The sequence below is a fragment of the Mobula hypostoma genome, chromosome 12, assembly GCF_963921235.1.
Source record: "Mobula hypostoma chromosome 12, sMobHyp1.1, whole genome shotgun sequence".
Lineage (NCBI taxonomy): Eukaryota > Metazoa > Chordata > Chondrichthyes > Myliobatiformes > Myliobatidae > Mobula > Mobula hypostoma.
The window spans coordinates 978,768-996,439 of NC_086108.1; the positions used below are offsets into that span (position 1 = coordinate 978,768).

The window sequence follows — 17,672 nt, forward strand, 5'->3', positions numbered from 1 at the left end:
TCATGAGGCTGAGAGATGTTCAGTAATGGGAGGAAGCTGTCTGACCACCTTGAGTTGCATTACATCACAGCAGATCTAACTCAGCTCTGGGTAACCTTGTTCCCTTGTGTGATAAGAAATGAAGGGTTCAATGTACGTTTATTATCAAAGTATGTATACATATACAACCTTGAAATTCGTCTCTTTACAGGCAGCCACTAAACAAAGACAAAAGAACCCATTTAAAAAAAGAGTCTGTCAAACACCCAATGTGCAGAGAGAGAAAAACAAGTCATGCAAACAGTAAATGCAAGCAAATAACATTTTGAACTGAAGTCCACAAAGGGAGTTTGTCCACAGATCCTTAGTTCAGTGCAGAGCCAAATAAACCTCATGGAGCAGCGAGCTGAACTGGCCCAGTTGAGTTTTACAATCTGGCCCAGCGCTTAACTCGTCATACAAATATCGGGTTCTGTCACTTTGATATGCTCTGGTATCCAATCTTGCTCCAATGTTATTTGGAATCTCCCACTAGATATTTTCTCAGTATCCACTGGAATAAATCCCTTTAAAATCCACCACATGATCGTACCAGGGCAATCTAAACCCAGATTTCTACAAACATCTCTTGTAATTTAAACCTTTGTAAACATCATGTTGAATTAGCATTGTGCTACTTCAAGAACACTAGAGGTGTGATAATCAGGCAGTGATTATTACTACACTAATATTTACAGTCTTAACGATTATTCTGCACTTGTGAAATTATAGCAGATATTAGTTAATTTGTCTTCAGGTCTGGTTTCATATCCCAGACGAACCCCCAAATGTGACTGACTGAGTCACTGGGGACGCTGAAGATGACGTTCTATTCAATGCAGTAGATCGTCTGGAGGGAATCTAGTTGTCCTCTCCTCAATAATGTTAGAAACATGGAAAACCTACAGCACAATACAGGCCCTTCAGCCCACAAAGCTGTGCCGAACATGTCCTTACCATAGAAGTTACCTAGGGTTACCCAGAACTCTCTATTTTTCTGAGATCCATGTACCTATCCAGGACTTAAAAGACCCTATCGTATCTGCCTCCACTACCGTTGCTGACAGTCCATTCCACGCACTCACCACTCTCTGCGTTTAAAAAAAACTTACTCCTCACATCTCCTCTGTACCTAGTTCCAAGCACCTTAACACTAAGCCCTCTCGTGCAAGCCATTCCAGCCCTGGGAAAAAGCCTCTGACTATCCACACGATCAATGCCTCTCACCATCTTATACACCTCTATCAGGTCACCTCTCATCCTCCGTCGCTCCAAGGAAAAGAGGCCGAGTTCACTCAACCTGTTCTCATAAGACATGCTCCCCAATCCAGGCAACACTCCTTGTAAATCTCCTCTGCATCCTTTCTATGGTTTCCACATCCTTCCTATAGTGAGGTGACCAGAACTGAGCACAGTACTCCAAGTGGGGTCTGACCAGGGTCCTATATAGCTGTAACATTACTTCTTGTCTCCTAAACTCAATCCCACGATTGATGAAGGCCAATGCACTGTATGCCTCCTTAACCACAGAGTCAACCTGCACAGCAGCTTTAATTGTCCTATGGACTCGGACCCCAAGATCCCTCTGATCCTCCCCACTGCCAAGAGTCTTACCATTAATACCATATTCTGCCATCATATTTGACCTACCAAAATGAACCACCTCACACTTATCTGGGTTGAACTCCATCTGCCACTTCTCAGTCGAGTTTTGCATCCTATCAATGACCCGCTGTAACCTCTGACAGCCCTCCACACTGTCCACAACACCCCCAACCTTTGTGTCATCAGCAAATTTACTAACCCATCCCTCCACTTCCTCATCAAGGTCATGTATAAAAATCACGAAGAGCAGGGGTCCTGGAACAGATCCCAGAAACACACTACTGGTGACCGAACTCCATGCAGAATATGACCCGTCTACAACCACCCTTTGCCTTCTGTGGGCAAGCCAGTTCTGGATCCACAAAGCAATGTCCCCTTGGATCCCATGCCTCCTTACTTTCTCAATAAGCCTTTCAGGGGTACCTTGTCAAATGCCTTGCTGAAATCCATATACACTACATCTACTGCTCTGCCTTCATCAATGTGTTTAGTCACATCCTCAAAAAATTCAATCAGGCTCGTAAGGCACGACCTGACTTTAACAAAGCCATGCTGACTATTCTTAATCATATTATGCCTCTCCAAATGTTCATAAGTCCTGCTTCTCAGGATCTTGTCCATCAACTTACCAACCACTGAAGTAAGACTCACTGGTCTATAATTTCCTCGGCTATCTCTGCTCCCTTTCTTGAATAATGGAACAACATCCGTAACCCTCCAATCCTCCAGAACCTCTCCTGTCCCCATTGATGATGCGAAGATCATTGCCAGAGGCTCAGCAATCTCCTCCCTTGCTTCCCACAGTAGCCTGGAGTACATCCCGTCTGGTCCCAGTGACTTATTCAACTTGTTTTCCAAAAGCTCCATCACATCCTCTTTCTTAATATCTACATGCTCAAGCTTTTCAGTCCACTGTAAGTCATTCCTACAATTACCAAGATCCTTTTCTGTAGTGAATACTGAAGCAAAGTACTCATTAAGAACCTCTGTTATCTCCTCTGGTTCCATACACACTTTTCCACTGTCACACTTGATTAGTCCTATTCTCTCACGTCTTACCCTCTTGCTCTTCACATACTTGTAGAATGCCTTGGGGTTTTCCTTAATCCTGTCTGCCAAGGTGTTCTCATGGCCCCTTCTGGCTCTCCTAATTTCTTTCTTAAGCTCCTTCCTGCTAACGTTATAATCTTCTAGATCTCTATCATTACCTAGTTATTTGTACCTTTCATAAGCTCTTCTTTTCTTCTTGACTAGATTTACAACAGCCTTTGTACATCACGGTTCCTGTACCTTACCATCCTCTCCTTGTCTCTTTGGAATGTATCTACACAGAACCCCACACAAATATCCCCTGAATATTTGCCACATTTCTTCTGTATATTTCCCTGAAAACATCTGTTCCCAATTTGTGCTTCCAAGTTCATGCCTGATAGCCTTATATTTTCCCTAATAGAACATAGAACAGTACAGCACAGTACAGGCCCTTCGGCCCACAATGTTATGCCGACCCTCAAACCCTGCCTCCCTTATAACCCCCCACCTTAAATTCCTCCATATACCTGTCTAGTAGTCTCTTAAATTTCACTAGTGTACCTGCCTCCACCACTGACTCAGGCAGTGCATTCCACGCACCAACCACTGAGTGAAAAACCTTCCTCTGATATCCCCCTTGAACTTCCCACCCCTTACCTTAAAGCCATGTCCTCTTGTATTGAGCAGTGGTGCCCTGGGGAAGAGGCACTGGCTATCCACTCTTGTCTACTCCTCTTAATATCTTGTATACCTCTATCATGTCTCCTCTCAACCTCCTTCTCTCCAAAGAATAAAGCCCTAGCTTCCTTAATCTCTGATCATAATGCATACTCTCTAAACCAGGCAGCATCCTGGTAAATTTTCCTCTGTACCCTTTCCAATGCTTCCACATCCTTCCTATAGTGAGGCGACCAGAACTGGACACAGTACTACAAGAGTGGCCTAACCAGAGTTTTATAGAGCTGCATCATTACATCACGACTCTAAAACTCTATTCTTCGACTTATGAAAGCGAATACCCCCGATAAGCTTTCTTAACTACCCTATCCACCTGTGAGGCAACTTTCAGGGATCTGTGGACATTTACCCCCAGATCCCTCTGCTCCTCCACACTACCAAGTATCCTGCCATTTACTTTGTACTATGCCTTGGAGTTTGTCCTTTCAAAGTGTACCACCTCACACTTTGAGTTGAACTCCATCTGCCACTTCTCAGCCCACTTCTGCATCCTATGAATTTCTCTCTGTAATCTTCGACAATCCTCTACACTATCTACAACACCACCAACCTTTGTGTCGTCTGCAAACTTGCCAACCCACCCTTCTACCCCCACATCCAGGTCCTTAATAAAAATCACGAAAAGTAGAGATCCCAGAACCAATCCTTGTGGGACACCACTAGTCAAAATCCTCCAATCCGAATGTACTCCCTCCACCACGACCCTCTGCCTTCTGCAGGCAAGCCAACTCTGAATCCACCTGGCCAAACTTCCCTGGATCCCCTACCTTCTGACTTTCTGAATAAGCCTACCATGTGGAACCTTGTCAGATGCCTTACTAAAATCCATATAAATCACATCCACTGCACTACCCTCATCTATATGCCTGGTCACCTCCTTAAAGAGCTCTATTAGGCTTGTTAGACATGATCTGCCCTTCACAAAGCCATGCTGACTGTCCCTGATCAGACCATGATTCTCTAAATGCCCATAGATCCTATCTCTAAGAATCTTTTCCAACAGCTTTTCCACCACACGTAAGGCTCACTGGTCTATGACTACCCAGACTATCCCTACTACCTGTTTTAAACAAGGGGACAACATTCGCCTCCCTCCCATCCTCCGGTACCATTCCCGTGGACAATGAGGACATAAAGATCATAGCCAGAGGCTTTGCAATCTCTTCCCTCGCCTCGTGGAGCAGCCTGGGGAATATTCCGTCAGGCCCTGGGGACTTATCCGTCCTAATGTATTTTAACAACTCCTCACCTCCTCCTCTCCCTTACTCCAATTAAATGCATTCCTTACTTGTCGATTCCTATCCCTCTCCAATGCTATGGTAAAGGAGATAGAACTGTGATCACTATCTCCAAAATGCTCTCCCACTGAGAGATCTGACACCTGACCAGGTTCATTTCCTAATACCAGATCAAGTACAGCCTCTCCTCTTGTAGGCTTATCTACATATTGTGTCAAGAAACTTTCCTGAATACACCTAACAAACTCCACCCCATCTCAACACCTCACTCTAGGGACATGGTAATCAATATTTGGGAAATTAAAATCTCCCACCACGACAACCCTGTTATTATTACACCTTTCCAGAATCTGTCTCCCTATCTGCTCCTCGATGCCCCTGATACTCTTGGGTGGTCTATAAAAAAAACACCCAGTAGAGTTATTGACCCCTTCCTGTTCCTAACTTCCACCCACAGAGACTCCATAGACAATCGCTCCATGTCTTCCCTCCATGTTTTATACCTTCTGAACACAAAGACACTTAATCAGTTTTACTGGCTATAATGACCTACTTTACCATTTTGAATGTGGACAGGTAACTTGCACAATTACATATTTTATAATGGTTGCACATCCCAACTAGCAGGACCCCTTTGAATGTTCAAATACTGGCAGCACACACAAAATGTTGGAGGAATTCAGCAGGTCAGGCGTCATTCCTGGCCTCAGTTTGATATGGTACTCTTCCTTCAGTGCCCCCAGGTCTGGGAACAACTCCCAGTTACTTCTCCTGCCACTGAATATTGTTTAGCGAATCCAGCCTTGCAATGAGATTCAGCTTCTTGAGGGCATGTCGTCCCAGTCGTGGTGAGAAGAGATTCTGAACAAAATAGACATCCTTTTTTAACTGTTTCTCATTTTTTATGGATGGAAGTCGTAATCATTTCTTTCACACTGAGCTTCTGTCTCCCTAGTCTGATGAGCACTTTTTTTTGTTGGGTTTTGTGTAATGCCTGTTTCCTTTGCCAGTTTTTCAAACAGACGTTTGGGATATCTGTGACATCTACCCCAGTGTCCACTTTGAACACCACTGCCTCATTTTTCAACTGAACTGTAGTACACCAGACGGATTGAATCTAGAGCCCCAAGGAAATCTCTCTATTTGTCAAAAATCACAGCTTTTGACGTCCTGACTTTTAGAATGGGCAACTCTATTGCATTGGTGGCACGTCAGTTGTTTTGCTGGACAGAACTCTTTGACGTGGACGCAACATCACCTGAAGTTGGACACTTTACTTGCTCTTTGTTCCGCTCATCTGTTTTGTTCCCTCTTTCTGACTGTACCTTGTTTCCTCTCATATATCACATTTTGCTTTTCTGTGAAATATTCTTTGACTTCGTCCTGCAAAGTTTTGTGCTCCTTTTTCTGAGCAGATGTCAGTCCTAATCCATCCCTGATGTCATCTGCTTTGTTGTCCATGCAGTATATCAGTCTGCTTATCAACCTCTGCCTTAAATATACCTAATGATTTGATCTCCACTGTTGCTTGTGGCAACAAATTCCACAGATTCGCCACCCTCCGGCAAAAGAAATTCCTTCCTCATCTCTGTTCTAAATAGATGTCCTTCTGTTCTGAAGCTATGTCCTTTGGTCTTAGACTCCTCTGCCATAGGATGCATACTCTCCACATCCACTCTATCGAGGCCTTTCAACATTTAATAGTTTTCAATGAGATCACCCCTTTATTCTTCTGTGTTCCAGTGAGTATAGTCATCAAATGCTCCTTGTATGAAAAGCCTTTCAAACCCGGAATCATTTTCGTGAACCTCCCTTGAACCCTCTCCAATGTCAGCACATTCTTTCTTAGATAAAGGGCCCAAAACTGCTCACAATAATCCAAATGCTCCTCACCAGTGCTTTATAAAGCCGCATTAACCTTGCACTTCATAAGGAGGAGTTGAGTGTCTGTGTTTGTGTGTGCATGCGAGCATGTGTGTGTGTAAAAGAGAGAAGCAAGATGCATAAAAATTGAGAGAGACTTGATGAGGATACTGAAGGCAGAAGGAAGGGTTGGTTCATCAAACAGACTGGCAGGAAGCTTGGTGGGATGAGAGGGTATTGTAGAGGATGGGCCAGGGGTCACTGAAAATGAGGGTGAGAGGACAAGGAAGTGGAAGTTATGGGTCAAGGTTAAAGTCACCACTGGTGAACAGTGGAGGGTAACGCTTTACCGTAACAGCGACCCAGGTTCAGTTTGTGCTGCTGCCTGTCAGGAGTTTGTACATTCTCCCCGTGACCACGTGGGTTTCCTCCGGGTGCTCGGGTTTCTTCCCATGATCCAAAGATGCATCGGTTGGTATTTAATTGGTCATTGTAAATTGTCCCGTGATTAGGCTAGGGTTAAATTGAGGGATTGCTGGGTGCACAACTGGAAGGGGCAGAATGGCCTGTTCCATGCTGTATCTCAATAAATAAATAAGGCATAGGAGTGGATTATGATGTGGTCTGCTGCTGTAGCCCATCCACTGCAAGGTTCAACATGTTGTGCATTCAGAGATGCTCTTCTGCGCACCACTGTTGTAATATGAGGTTTTTGAGATACTGTTGCCTTCCTGTAGACTTGAACTAGTCTGGCCATTCTCCTCTGACCGCTCTCATTTAAAAACAAGTGTTTCACCCACAGAACTGTCTCTCTGGATGATTTTTGTTTGTACTCAAGAGACTGAAATCCCAGGAGATCAGCAGTTTCTGAGATACCCCCCCGCCCCCCCCCCCCCGCAATCTGGCACCAATAGTCGTTCCATAGTCAACGTCACTCAGATCACATTTCTTCCCCGTTCTGATGTTTGGTCTGAACAACAACTGAACCTCTTGATCGTGTTAGCATTCTATTATGCACTGAATTGCTGCCACATGATTGACTGTTAGGCATTTGTATAAACAAGCATGTGTTCAGGTGTACCTAATAAAGTGGCCACTGAGCATGAAAGGAAGTCAGTTTGGCCCAGCAAATCTGTGTCGTATCACAGAGCATTAGTTTTCCCTGTAATCCCCTTTCTCCCACATTCCTTTCTAGTTTAAGTTTAATGTCATAGGCATAGTAAAACCCAGGGTATAAATGCCAAGAAAGTCAGCTTTTTCCAGCAGTGGTTCAGTACAGTACAAATATGTTAACATAAAGTTCATTAACATAAATTGTACCTAACTTACATGGCCAAAATAAACATAACATCAGTGCAAGTTGAGAGAAAGGAAAGGAAATGTAGTCTGCGGTAGTGTTAGGGTTGTTCAGGTCAGTGGTTGATGTCAGAGCCCTGTTGCTGAACCCTGAGCTGTGGGTCTTCTGGCTCTGTACCTGCTGTCTAATGGCAGCGTTGCGAAGAGGGCACAAATGGTGGGGGTCCCTTATGGACGTTGGATGTTGTCCATAACCCACATCCTTTGATACTCCACATTGAGGGCATGGGGCAATTTACAGTGGCCATTTAACGCACTGACCTGCAGGTTGATTGGATGTAGGGGGGAATCTGTGTGGTCACAGGCAGAACGTTTACTCTGAACACAGACGGTGTCCGATGTCAGTATTGGACGCCTGAATGTGACTTTGGCAGCAAGGTAAAGGAGAAGGGCGAGCAGTATGCATGGAGGGGAAGTGCAGTTGCTTCATTGGGTGAGGGAAGTCCCTGTTACCTATCGACAACATGCAGTCACAGTTTTTCTGTTCTTCCTTTCAGGAACGGGAGGACGAGCTGCGAGCAATGGCTCGGAAAATTCGCCTGAAGTAATTCTCTTCTCCCTCTCCACCCTCGGTCCCCCACTCCCCCCTCTCCCCCGGTCCCCCTCTCCCCCCTCGGTCCCCCTCTCCCCCTCTCTCCCGGTCCCCCTCTCCCCCTCTCCACCCCGTCGGTCCCCCTCTCCACCCCCTCTCCCCCCTCGGTCCCCTTCTCCACCCCCTCTCCCCCTCTCCCCCCTCGGTCCCCCTCTCCCCCTCTCCACCCTCGGTCCCCCTCTCCACCCCCTCGGTCCCCCTCTCCACCCCCTCGGTCCCCCTCTCCACCCCCTCTCCCCCCTCAGTCCCCCTCTCCCCTCGCTCCCCCTCTCCCCCTCCTGCCTGCCTGCCCTGGCAAACCGCTGCAAAGCTGCTGCTGATAAGAAAGCCAGTTTCACTGTGGGTGACCTGGGGAGAGTGGGGTGGGTTTGCATGGTTCGTAAACCTGCAGTGGGGAGTGACATTAATTTATACTTTAATTTATGCGTCCTCATGTCTCTGAGCCTCGTGGAGAATTTTCTAACCTACTGAGGCTTGGTGGGTTAATCTGATGAAGCAAGTCACCCCCACCCACCACCACCTCACCAGGGCACTGTCCTTTTCTCGGGTCTAACCCCAGCCCGTGATCTCTCGGCAAGCTGTCAGACAGCAAGTCCATCCCCCTCAGCATTGCCACAAGTCCCACTGTTCACTGGCAATCTGTGATTTCCCTTTATCCGAGTGCGGTGCAGACTGTTTCAGAAGGCTGTTCTGGATCTGTAGGTCTGATTCTATCCCCTATGTAAACATAAGTGAACCACACTTCTTTCGTGGCAGTCTTGTGCCTTCACAGCCTTGCTGGAGCCTGCATTTAATTCCAGGTTTATTAATTACTTGGATTCAATTCCCCGGCTCTGTTGATGGGAATTAGACCCGAGCCTGTAGACACCTGCACGCCAGCCCTGCAGATTAACCTTTCTGCAACTCTGTGCCACATTATTCCCAGTGACATCCGCAGCCAGTGCCTGTGTGGTTTAACTATGGACCTTCCTGGACTAGGAGCCACAGCAGATTACTGCATGGCTTGCTGCTGGTGCATCTTTATCTTTTGTACAGTAAAGATTAGTGCAGAATAACAGGTGAAGTATTCAAGGTTATTCAGCACACTTTCCAGCTCTCGGGGACAAGAGGATTGCCTGTTGTTTAAGTTGCTGACTTCCCCACAGGATGCCTCCTGACCCTCGTAGAACTTGTTAGTTCCTCAGAGTCTGGTATGTTATATTCCCGGAAGAATCAGTTTGTGCCATCATCTGTAACAACTTAAAAATAATAAGACCATAAAGAGTAGGCCATTTGGCTCATCGAGTCTGCTTTGCCATTCCAATATGGTTGGTTTATTTTCCCTCTCTACCCCATTTTCTTTCCTTCTCCCCGTAGCCTTGAAGCCCTGACTAATCAAGAACCTGTCAACCTCTGCTTTAAGTATACCCAATGGCTTTAGCTTCTGAATCCAGAAGTCATTTGTGATCCATGATATCTTTTTGGTTGGCACAACACTCTCCAGTGCACCTGCTGAAAGGTCGGGCTCAGTTCCCGAATGCCTGTAAGGAGTTTCTACATCCTCCCCGTGATCACGTGGATTTCTTCCGGACACTCTGGTTTCCTCCCACATTCCAAAGATTAGAGTTAGTAAAATTTGGGCGTGTTACATTGGCACTAGGGGCATGGCGACACTTGCAGCTGCAAGGGACACATTTCACTCTGTTTCCATGTATATTGAAAGTTGTGCAAGATGTTAGCGAGGCCTAATTCAGAGTACTGTACAGGAAAACATAAATAAGTTTGAACGAGCACGGAGAAAGTTTTCAAGGACGTTGCTGGGTCTGGAGGACCTGAGTTATAAGGAAAGATTGAATAGGTTAGGAGTTTATTCTTTAGAATGTAGAAGATTGAGAGGAGATTTTGTAGAGGACTATAGATAGGGTAAATAGAAACAAAGAAAACCTACAGCACAATACAGGCCCTTTGGCCCACAAAACTGTGCCGAACGTGTCCCTACCTTAGAAATTACTAGGCTTACCCATAGCCCTCTATTTTTTTTCTAAGCTCCATGTACCTATCCAAAAGTCTCTTAAAAGACCCTGTTATATCTGCCTCCACCACCGTTGCCGGCAGCCCATTCCACGCACTCACCACTTTGAGTAAAAAACTTACCCCTGACATCTCCTCTGTACCTACTCCCCAGCACCTTAAACCTGTATCCTCTTGTGGCAACCATTTCAGCCCTGGGAAAAAGCCTCTGACTATCCACATGATCAATGCCTCTCATCTTATACGCCTCTATCAGGTCACCTCTCATCTGCCATCACCCCAAGGAGAAAAGGCCGAGTTCACTCAACCTGTTTTCATAAGGCATGCTCCCCAATCCAGGCAACATCCTTGTAAATCTCCTCTGCACCCTTTCTATGGTTTCCACATCCTTCCTCTAGTGAGGTGACCAGAACTGAGCACAGTACTCCAAGTGGGGTCTGACCAGGGTCCTATATAGCTGTAACATTACTTCTCGGCACTTAAACTCAATCCCATGGTTGATGAAAGCCAATGCACCGTATGCCTTCTTAACCACAGAGTCAACCTGTGCAGCAGCTTTTAGTGCCCTATGGACTTGGACCCCAAGATCCCTCTGATCCTCCACACTGCCAAGAGTCTTGGCATTAGTACTATATTCTGCCATCATATTTGACCTACCAAAATGAACCATTTCACACTTATCTGGTTGAACTCCATCTGCCACTTCTCAACCCAGTTTTGCATCCTATCAATGTCCCACTGTAACCTCTGATAGCCCTCCACACTATCCATAACACACCCAACCTTTGTGTCATCAGCAAATTTACTAACCCATCCCTCCACTTCGTCATCCAAGCAGGCTTTTTCCATTGAGGTCAGGTGGGGCTACAGCTAGAGGTTATTGGTTAAGGGTGAAATGAGAAAAGTTCAAGGGGGAAATTTCTTCACTGTGGGGGTCGTGAGATTGTGGAATGAGCTGCCAGCACAAGTGGTGCATATGAGCTTGATTTCAATGTTTAAGAGAAGCTTGGATGGGTACGTGGATGTAGGGCTATGGTTCGGTGCAGGTTGATGGGAGTAGGCAGTTTAAATGGTTTAGCACAGACTAGATGGGCTGAAGGGCCTGTTTCTGTGACTCTATGTGTGACAAATAAAGCTAGTCTTCTTTAACAGTTACTGGCCAGGAGCTAAGATTTTAGCAGGCTGATACCACTGCTGGCTCCCAGTTAACGGAGGGTGATAAGTCCTGTTCTTGAGGGCTGTGCTGTGATCCTTTAGTATGCCCAGTGCCGTAGAGGTCAAACTAAGAGTGGTCCACTGGTCCTCCAGGTTCAGGGATTCAGCTTAGGGCTAAAACCCTAAATTGTTCTGGAAACTGCAATGAAGATTCCTTCTATCCAGACAGAGATGGAGGACCTTCACAGCTGCTCTATATGTCAACAGCGTAACGGGCTGTAAGTAAGTCCATGTTGAAAATGTCAGTAACAACGTGACAATCATCAGTGTTTGCGGACACACAACCCAGTGTCGAGCAGGGTAGGACATGTAGATGAAAGGAGAGTAGTTTTGAGTAGAGGAGCAGTGAGCACAGCCCTACTACAGTGCCAGTGACCCAGGCTCCATTTGATGGCTTTGTACGTTCCTCCCTGTGACCTTGTGGCATTCCTTTGGGTGCTCTGAACGGGTTAGGGTTAGTAAGTTGTCCACGAGCCATGTTGGCACTGGGTTTGTAATTGATCAATTGGTTACGTGTGTGATGTGGGCTCATTGGAGCAGAATGGCCTGTCACCACGTTATATCTCGTAATAAAGATAAAGATAAAGATGAGCTTTATTTGTCACAGGTACATTGAGGCATAAAGTGAAATGTGTCACTTTGTGTCCGAGTGTTGTGTAGGGCATCCTATAAGTGCCGGCATGTTTCCGGCACCAACGTAGCATGCCTGTGACTCATCAACCCTAACCGGTGCATCTTTGAAATGTACAGGAAGCCAGAATACCCGGGGGAAAACCACTTAGACACGGGGAGAACGTACAAACTCCTTACGGACAGCAGCAGGATTTCAGCCCCAAACACTGGTGCTGTAAAGCGCTACGCTAACCAATATTAAAAGGAAGCTCCCCTGAAGCCATCTGTGTGCACAGCTGCCAGGTGAAGGGTGAGTCCGAATGATGCATGTTGTGCTTTGTTCCTTTCCTTAGGGAGAGGGAACGCAGAGACAAGGAGCGAGATGAGTGGGAGAAGGAGTACCCGAGGAGAAGTCGCTCTTCCTCGCCGAGATACGGTGCGTGTCAACTGTGCAGAGGGTTGTGGTGGTGGGAGGGGAAATGAGTGCTGGCCCTGGCTGCTGCAGGACTTCTGAGCATTGGCTCTCAGCATGTGTCACTCTGGGGGAGCTGGGCAGACACAAGTGAATGAACTACAGAACGTTAGCTCCGGGCTCACTTGGAGCTGAGCACACAGGCCAAGACCATAAGACATAAAGTAGAAGCAGAATTAGGGCATACAACCCACTCCACCATTCAATCAAGCTGATTTATTTTCCCTCTTAACCACACGCTCCTGCTTCTCCCCGTAACCTTTAATGCCCTTACTAATAAAAACTTAACAATCTCTGCTTTAAATATACCCAATACCTTGGCCTCTACAGCCGCCTGTGACAGTGGATTCCAGGTTCTTGACCCCCTGGCTAAAGAAATTCCTCCTCATCTCTTTTCTAAAAGGATGTCTCTTTATTCTGAATCTGTGCCCTCTGGTCCCAGACTCTCCCTCTATTGGATACATCCTCTCCATGTCCACCCTATCTAGGCCAGGGGTTCCCAACCTGGGATACCCGGACCACTTGGTTAGTGGCAGGGTTAGCATTAAGAAGGTTGGGAAGCCCTGATCTAGGCCTTTCAATATTTGATAGATTTCAGTTGGATCCCCCCCTTCTTCATTCTTCTAATCCTAAACAGTACAGGCCCAGAGCCAATCAAATGCTCCTCATACATTAACCCTTTCTAGCTGTAGAATAGTTCACTCGAGGAATGGGGTGGTTGAGAACTTGGAGTCAGTTTTGTCTTAAAATGCCAATAACTATTCCGTACAGTTTTCTACCATGTTGTAAAGGCAGCAAATGGTCATAGTGTACAGTTTCTGGCTGTCCCATTATAGGAAGTATGTTACAGGCTTTGGCAAGGATGTAGAAGAGGGTTTAGCTGAAAGCTGCCTGGATTAGAGGTCATGAACTGTAAGAGGAAGTTGACAAGCTTGGGTTGTTTTCGCTAGAGCCTCAGAGGTTGAAGGGAGACCTGGTGGAAGGTATTATTATTATGAGAGGCTCAGACAGGGTATCTTTTCCCCCACAGTAGGGCATGTATTTAGAGGGAGGAAAATTTAAGGGAGATGTGTGGAGCGGACTGCTATGGGTAGTGTTGGTAGTGGCTTTTAAGAAGCTTTCAGTCAGGTGTATCAATATGCATGGAATGGAGAGAGTTGGATCATGTGGAGGTAGATGGCATTAAGTTTAATTTGGTATAGGGTTCAGCACACACACGATGGGCCGAAGAGCCTGATCCTCTGCTGTACTGTTTGATAAGAAAGAAATTATTTACAAGAATAAACCTCATAAAGACTTTAATTCTTATGTTCAAGTCAAGTCAAGTTTATTGTCATTTAGCTTTATGAATGTATACTGTCAAGCAAGACGTTTCTCCAGATCAGGGTGTCAGGCACTGTACACATAACACACAATAGCTTAGGGAAAATAAGGATAAAATCTACAGATGAATTACACATAAATAAACTAAAGTGCATAAATTAAATATGGTCAGGCACAGAACAGGTTAACCTGTGAAATTTCAAATGTGATGCCGCAGGGAGCTCAGAAGTCCAATGGCCTGAGGGAAGAATCTGTTTACCATCTTGACTGTTCTTTGTGCTGGATGAATGGGTGGGATCCTTGATAATACTAAGGGCCCTGTGTACACAGACTTCCTGATAAATGTCCCTGATGAATGGTAGGGGTTGTTGTATTGAAGTTTTATAAGATGTTATTGAGGCCATATTTGGAGTATTTTGTGCAGTTCTGGTCACCTACCTACAGATAAGTTAATAATAAGATTGAAAGAGTACAGAAAAGATTTACAAGGATTTGTCGGGACTTGAGGACCTGAGTTAATAGGGAAAGGTAAAGAAAGCATGACAGCAGCTATATTTCATTAGGAGTTTGAAGCGAATTGGTATGTCACCCAAGATACTTGCAAGTTTCTACAGATGTACTATAAAGAACATTCAAACTGCTGCATCACTGTTTGGTATGGGGGTGCTGCACAGGACTGGAAAAAGCTGTAGAAAGTTGTAAACTCTGCCAGCTTCATCACGAGCATTAGCCTCCCAAACATCCAGGACACTTTCAAAAGGTGATGCCTCTATTATTAAGGATGCCCATCCCTCAGGATGTGCCCTCTTCTCATTGCTACCATCAGGGAGGAGGTACAGGAGCCTGAAGACACACACTCAACAGTTTAGGAATAGCTTCTTCCTCTCTGCCATCGGATTTCTGAATGGACAATGAATAATTTTTTAAAATCGTTTTGCACTGCTTATTTAATTTCCTTTTTTTATACATATAGTAATTTATAGTTGTACTACATATTACAATGTACTGCTGCCACATAAAAGAAATTTCACGACTTATGTCAGTGATAATGGACCTGATTCGGATTCTGAAGGTTGAATAGGTTTGGACTTTATTCCTTGGACTGTAGGAGAATGAGGGGCAATTTGATAGAGGTATAGAAAACTCTGAGGGATATAGATAGGGTTAATGCAAGCAGGCTTTTTCCACTGAGGTTGGGTGAGACTAGAACTAAAGGTTATAGGTCGGGGTGAAAGGTGAAGCATTTAAGGAGAGCATGAGGGAGAGCTTCACTCAGGGGTCGGTGAGAGTGTAGAATGAGCTGCCAATCGAAATGTTAGAAGTTTGGATAAGTACGTGGAGATGGTCCTAGTGCGGATCAAGATGGGATTAGGGAGAATAGCAATTTGGCATGGACTAGGTGGGCTGGAGGGCCTGTTATGTGTTGTAGTATTCTACTCTGAAACTCAAATAATCTGCGCTAGTGGCACAACTACTGACTCATGCGTGATGTTTCCCTGAGACCTGCCGAGGCCCAGGGTTCCCACACTGCAGTGACACTTTCCAGCCAGGTCCTGGGTTTCCCCCGCTGAACGAAACTCGCCACAGCCGAGAATCCCCTCTGCCAATTCCAGCTCTCTTTTTTTGGATGCACCAGGAAATTTATTACAGGACTGTGAAATTAAAGTGTGTTGGGGTACCTTAACATCCAGTAGTCCGGTAAGTCGGACACCACCAAAGTTTCTACTGTGCCAGATTACTGGAGTTTTCATCCACTGTGAGCCGTAGTAATGCGTCTTCCCAGCAGGTGGCGCCTGCCCCTCATCTCACGCCCAGTTGCAGATAAAGTTTACCTCCAAGCCTTTAAAGTCATCGCCTGCAGGTTCAGTGCCCAGCCCGTCAGTCAGGTGCTGCAGACTGAACCACACACAAAGGCGATCGACATCTGTTTTTAATGTCAACGTCTTTAATGTAGCGTTGCGTCCCAAGGTGCTGGCGTAAACAGCAATTAGCAGCAAGCCACATGAGGTACAAGGGGCAGGCACTCAGAGCTTAGTCAAACACACAATCTCAAAAACAAGTTGGGAGGCAGTGGGGTTTACAGAGGGAATTCCCAGAATTTGGGTTTTTGACAGCTGAATTCATTGGTAAATTGGTTAATTATTGAGATACAGTGAAAAGCTAGCCTTGCATACTATTCGTACAGATCAGTTCCTTACATGGTGCATTGAAGCAGAACAAGGTAAAACAATAAAAGAATACAAAATAAATGGTTACAGTTACAGGGAAAGTGCAATGCAGGCAGGTAATAGTGCAAAGATCTAATGAGATAGATTGTGAGGTCGGGAGTCCATCTTGTACTCGGGAACTATTTGATATTAGATCATAAAACAAAGGAGCAGAATTAGGCCATTTGCCCCAGTCGAGTCTGCTCTGCCATTCAATCATGGCTGATTTATTTTCCCTCTCAAGCCCAGCCTCCTGCCTTCTCCCCACCTTTACTAATTTGACACCCTTCCTAATCAAAGACCTCGCAACCTCTGCTTTAATTATACACAATCACTTAGGCTCCGCTGCCATCTGTAGCAATGAGTATCTTTAGCCTCTGCCTAAAGAAATCCCTCTCAGATTTGTTTTAAAGGGGCATCCTGTTGGCCTGAGGCTGTGCCCTCTGGGCTTTCACTCCCCCGCTAAAGGAAACATCCTCTCCCATCCACACTCATTCTTCTAAACTTAGCCAAGTGCAGGTCCAGAGCCATCAAATGCTTTTCATATGTTAACCCTTCCATTCCCATGAATGTCCTCTGGACCCTCTCCAATGGCAGCACATCCTTTGTTAGATAAAGGGTCAAAAACAGCACACAGTACTCCAAATTGGTCTGAACAATGCCTTTTACAACCTTCATACAATAGACAATAGGTGCAGGAGTAGGCCATTCGGCCCTTCGAGCCAGCACCGCCATTCACTGTGATCATGGCTGATCATCCACTATCAGTATCCAGTTCCTGCCTTCTCCCCATAACCTTTGATTCCACTATCTTTAAGAGCTCTATCCATCTCTTTCTTGAAAGCATCCAGAGACTTGGCCTCCACAGCCTTCTGGGGCAGAGCATTCCATATATCCACCACTCTCTGGGTGAAAAAGTTTTTCCTCAACTCCGTTCTAAATAGCCTACCCCGAATTCTTAAACTGTGGCCTCTGGTTCTGGACTCACCAATCAGCGGGAACATGCTTCCTGCCTGCAGCATGTCCAATCCCTTAATAATCTTATATGTTTCAATAAGATCCCCTCTCAGCCTTCTAAATTCCAGAGTATACAAGCCCAATCGCTCCAATCTTTCGACATATGACAGTCCCGCCATCCCGGGAAATTAACCTTGTGAACCTACGCTGCACTCCCTCAATAGCAAGAATGTCCTTCCTCAAATTTGGAGACCAAAACTGCACGCAGTACTCCAGGTGTGGTCTCACCAGGGCCCTGTACAGCTGCAGAAGGACCTCTTTGCTCTTATACTGAATTCCCCTTGTTATGAAGGCCAGCATGCCATTAGCTTTTTTCACTGCCTGCTGTACTTGCATGCTTGCTTTCAGTGACTGATGTACAAGAACACCTAGAT

The 17,672-nt window shown here is 45.7% G+C and overlaps 1 protein-coding gene across 4 annotated transcripts in view; it reads left to right on the plus strand.

The window, feature by feature from the left end:
- The window catches only part of clasrp (CLK4-associating serine/arginine rich protein), a 129,294-nt gene that overhangs the window by 96,074 nt on the left and 15,548 nt on the right, over positions 1 to 17,672 (plus strand). For 3 of the 4 annotated variants that reach the window (XM_063063478.1, XM_063063476.1, XM_063063477.1), the window contains 2 exons: positions 8,348 to 8,394; positions 12,633 to 12,715. In XM_063063478.1, coding sequence (XP_062919548.1) covers positions 8,348 to 8,394; positions 12,633 to 12,715 — 130 coding nt within the window. Of the gene's footprint in view, positions 1 to 8,347; positions 8,395 to 12,632; positions 12,716 to 17,672 lie in introns of those variants that run through there. The other variant, XR_010019850.1, reaches the window with a different exon arrangement.